This window comes from Priapulus caudatus, unplaced genomic scaffold (assembly GCF_000485595.1).
Source record: "Priapulus caudatus unplaced genomic scaffold, Priapulus_caudatus-5.0.1 Scaffold666, whole genome shotgun sequence".
Lineage (NCBI taxonomy): Eukaryota > Metazoa > Priapulida > Priapulimorpha > Priapulimorphida > Priapulidae > Priapulus > Priapulus caudatus.
In genome coordinates this window covers 43,875-48,524 of record NW_014577727.1, presented here as the reverse complement: position 1 = coordinate 48,524, position 4,650 = coordinate 43,875, and the positions used below count along the sequence as shown (strand labels likewise).

Here is a 4,650-nt window from a genome sequence, read left to right as displayed (position 1 = left end):
CCAGATTATTACTGATATAAATAGATTAGTGTCATCCGCGAACAGTCTTGTAAGAAAGTTAGATGCAGATGGGAGATCATTTATGTAGATTAATAACAAAAGTGGGCCTAGCGTTGATCCGTGTGGAACACCGCATGTCTCTTCAAAAATAAATGAGCGGGCGTCCCCGATTGCAGTATATTGTGTCTTGTTAGTGGTATACCTTTTAAAAGTTTATTTGGTTACATTTGGCTACATTTGGTTACATTTGGTTACATTTGGTTAGGAACTGAACCTATTATATAGAGTCATTTCTCAAGAATTTTCGAGAATGGAGGGAGAGACGGGAAATAGGTCTGTAATTTAAAGGGATATTAACTGAGTCAGATTTGTAAATAGGTATAATTTTAGCTTGTTTAATGCAGTTGGGGGAAAACTCCAGTAATCAGTTAAACATTGAGAAAGTGCATACATATACGGTTTCAGGCATTCGTTAACTCCTCCTATCTGTTTCTCCAAGGCACAACGTGTGGAAGAATGGTTTAAGATACATCTTCATGACGTGACCATATGTGGCGTTAGGGCGATACTGTAAAAGTAAACATATATATAATTATAATAGAAATTAAGGTTATGTATAAACGCAAGAGTGAGGCGAATGGCTAGCATGCCGATAACAATGTGTGCGTCGAAACTCGATCTCACGGGTGTGTTCCTTCGCATACACCACTTCTCTTTCTGCAAGCGCTCGGCCTATCCATACTAAGCCTATCGATTTCCTACGACAGCTTTTGTTTCTATTATCAATGATACACTCGTAAGCGCTCTTCCTTCTTGTTCTACGCGCACTCGTAGTTTACACACTTACCTGTTCAAAATGACAAGCGCAGTATCCGCCATAAAATCCTTGGAACATGGGCATCGTTATATTGATTGGGTTAACAAGCTTTACGTTTTGAGACCTCGGTTTCTCCGACTCGATCATATGGGCGACGTCTAGATTTCTTTTCAGATGACGAACTGGATCCCACTGAAATATAAGCAATATTCCAAGCAAAACGCCGAAAATACATTTCAACAATATATTAACCTTGTTAGCGTCTTAGATAAATTGCATTGCATCGTAACTGTTACCTCACACTAGTTTAGCAAGGCAAAGAAAAGAAAACAGAACTACATTATTTTTCAGTTGATCTTTTTAAAACTCAACATGTTGCATAAATATAAACGCAAAAAAAAGAAAATCAAACAAAACAACATCAACAGTAAAATGAGAACGTTGGGTTTTAGAAAATAGGAGCTGCAAAAGTTATAAGGTTTTCATAATTTTATAGTTACATATATGGTTATTTTTTACTACTAATAGCTAACAATAAAATAGCAACCACGCTATATAAACTAAAACGGCACCACTGCTTACGAAGGTAGTGGTCTCTATCTGTGGGTGATGCAGAGCAGCATTGTCCATTTTTATCACAACAGTAACATTTGTCAATCCATCACTGAAATACACACATACATACACATTAACACACTCAGTGGTTATGTTCAATCATTCATATTACTGTTAAAACGCCACTTACAGCATTTGATTCACCACTAAGCGAACTTCCAAAAACAAGTTCTCCGCCTAGATTTCCATCTGAATTTACTAAGCATTTAAATAGACCTACTTGTCTAACCTGTCCATGAACCATTTATATATTGCAGGTTGCATCCAGTATGAGCCACCAAATGCCAAAATGGTATTCTTCGTATTTTCTATCTTTTCGGCTCTGTGGAATGTTACAGGGGAACCTTAGAAGATGTTTTTATACACGCGCGTTTTGAAATGATCAACACACAAACATAATCAACACGATCGTATTGTACTTGATAGACGTATTCGACACATGACATACTGATTACAATATCATGGTGGTAGGTGCGTGCGTGCGTGCGTGCGTGATGTATGTGTTCAATAACGTACGCCGACAGCAGCTTGTCCAACTCGCTATTGAAGTATTTTGGTATGGCCACCACGTCGTCGTTTTCTAACGCCATTAGACGGGTGTACTGCATGGCAACCTTCTTCCCTTCATTGGACGTGGTCTCGTAGATGTGTCGTTCAGACGCAACGCCGGTTCCTTGCTTCAATTTAAGGACGACATGCATGTAGGCGAAAAATCCGTGTAAAATCGAGTCGCCTTGAAATAGTATCTGGTAAAATAAACCGCAAAACAGATTGCCACACATAAGCAGACGTTTCTGGTGAGTAGTTGTTGTACTGTGATGCGTCTGTTCGCTGGGGGTTAGCTCGATGATGCCGTTGCACGGTCCTCAAATCAATCTATAAGTCCGCAGTGACGGTGTGACGTAAAGTTTTATTATGTACAGTTTATACCATACACATATCATGCAAAATCATTAATACGTATACTATAATTCAAGTCAGTGGAAGTGAGTTTCATCGCGTCAAATATTAATACGTATTAATAACAAGTACGATTTACGCGAGAGAAATACGAAAACGTAAAGCATCAATATATGCAATATAATACAGGTAAGTACAAGTAAGTTTATCTAAGTTCATCGTCAAATATTACAACCATAACAAGTACGATATCTCGAGAGATATACAAACAAGTCCGCAGTGACGGTGTGACGTAAAGTGCCGATGTCTAGCGGAAGTGGTTTATATAGCGGCAACGAGAAACTGGATTAGCGGGAGCTAGATTTGGCGGAAAACTAGATTTGGCGGGAAACTAGATTTGGCGTGCCTCATCGATTGTCTGTTAGGAGATGCTGTCTAATCTGACATTGTCTTAAACGCCAAGCTTCGCGTACTTCGTCAGGCCATCTTTTATATCATCCCCTGGCCAGTGCTGGGCTTGAGGTACCAGGTGCGTCCGTCATTGTCATTAATTCCGGTCTGCCTCACCGTCACTGCTTACTGACTACAATATAATCATTCCGTGGTAGAAGAGTGGGTGGCATATGATGATCGAGGAGAAAACATGCGGCTGGAAGTTCACGCAAAGGCGGATTCCGAGTTGTTAAGGAGGAAGCGATTGAGGGAGGGTCCTCCTTAACAACTCCCAATACACCTGAATCTAATGCTAATTCTACAACATTCATGTGACTGACACTTGCTGCGTTGGAATACCTCGTCGCTATTTTTCAGCAGGCAACGCTATATCCCGCAGATCAATCAGACTTACCGTTCGACCAGCGAGACATGTTTGCAGATTTTTTTCATTTAAGTCCATGTAACGGCAATCGTAAGGCTGCCAAACAGCTTTGGACCAGTAACAGGACTGTCTATCGTAACAGGAGCCACACGGGACAAGCCATCTCCCTATAGTGGGGAGAGAAATAGCAATATTAAACTGCAACACATCCGTTTAGATTTACGAGAGGGAACAATGTCATACCGATGCACCACGACGCGAATTCATCCCGTCTTAATATCAGTGTGATATTGTAATATACTTGTTTTTCAAATAATTTAGAAATAATTTTGCAATTCGTGGGCACTGGCGTATGTGCTGATTACGTGCTCTAGCGTAAGCAATCCTCGTGCGTCCGTTTTAATGACGTAATGATGCAAATGTCAGCACTGACCGTAATGATCCTGACATGAACTTTATGACGTGATTGCGACCAAAGATGTCTTAGTTCCCAGCACGCACAGAATTTTATTAATAACTTAATAGGACATGAAAGGCATCTTGATAATTTCTGAAATTATACTTCAAATGAACATCATGGTACCTGAAGGCAGAAAACACACAGATTGTATTTGTTAATAGAGAATAGACACACAGATGAAAGATATACGACCAATAATGGAAAGATAATTTTGCCTAGCCCGATGCATGGATTCGCAGTGGTCAGGTACAGAGAAATTATATAGCGAATTGACATTAACCTATCACGTCCAACATTAACGTACCGGGAGCGTAGCCTGTTGTGCAGAGTGGCAGCCGGGAGATGGCAAACTCCATCTCATCCCAGTCACGGTATTTGGTTTCCCCAAGTCCACACGCTTGTGATTTGTCAAAAATGTAGTTGCAGTCCTTAATTAAATAATAAATCAAGTAATATCTGGTCCTGAGAATTGTGTGTGCGTGTATGTGGTACGCGCATGTACGTGTGTGTGTGTGTGTGTTCCTTATTATTCGCGCGCATTCTCTCTCTCGCTCTCTCATGCACGCCTGTACACGCGTACGTGTATGTGCGTTCGTGCGTTTATGCGTGTGTGCGTGTGCGCGTGTGCGCGCATGCGCGTATCTGTTTATTATTCACGCCCCCCTTATCTCATTATTTACGATTTAGACTTATTTACCTAATACATACCTGAACTAAGCTACAGACATCATGTGGGGAGACTTTATGTGAAGAAGGATTTCCCGTCTCGAAAAGGGATTTTCTTGTTGTCGAAATTCTGTACTCGAAACTCGGTTGCTTATCCAAATGCCCATTGATTTTCAAGGTTGCTTGGCCGGCATCAACAAACCAATTAAAGGGCCTGCATTGACATTAAAAGACAATTGCAGTAGCAAGTACCTTTTCTCGTAGTGTCACAGTGTCCACATTCACAGTGTCCACATTTTAGAGGTTCGTAATTTAAAACTCATTTGAAGTGAAGAATTTGTATATATATATATATATTTATTTATTTATTTATTT

At 40.3% G+C, this 4,650-nt stretch overlaps 1 protein-coding gene across 1 annotated transcript in view; it reads right to left on the bottom strand.

Annotated features, from left to right (window-relative positions):
* LOC106812605 overlaps positions 1-1,694 on the bottom strand; it is a 3,150-nt gene extending 1,456 nt beyond the window's left edge. Inside the window, exons 1-2 of the mRNA XM_014816512.1 lie at positions 1,653-1,694; positions 1,400-1,481 (exon numbers count right to left, since the gene is read on the bottom strand). Coding sequence (XP_014671998.1) covers positions 1,400-1,481; positions 1,653-1,669 — 99 coding nt within the window. The 5' untranslated portion in view covers positions 1,670-1,694. The remainder of the gene's footprint in view (positions 1-1,399; positions 1,482-1,652) is intronic.
* Between the last annotated feature and the right edge of the window lie 2,956 nt (positions 1,695-4,650).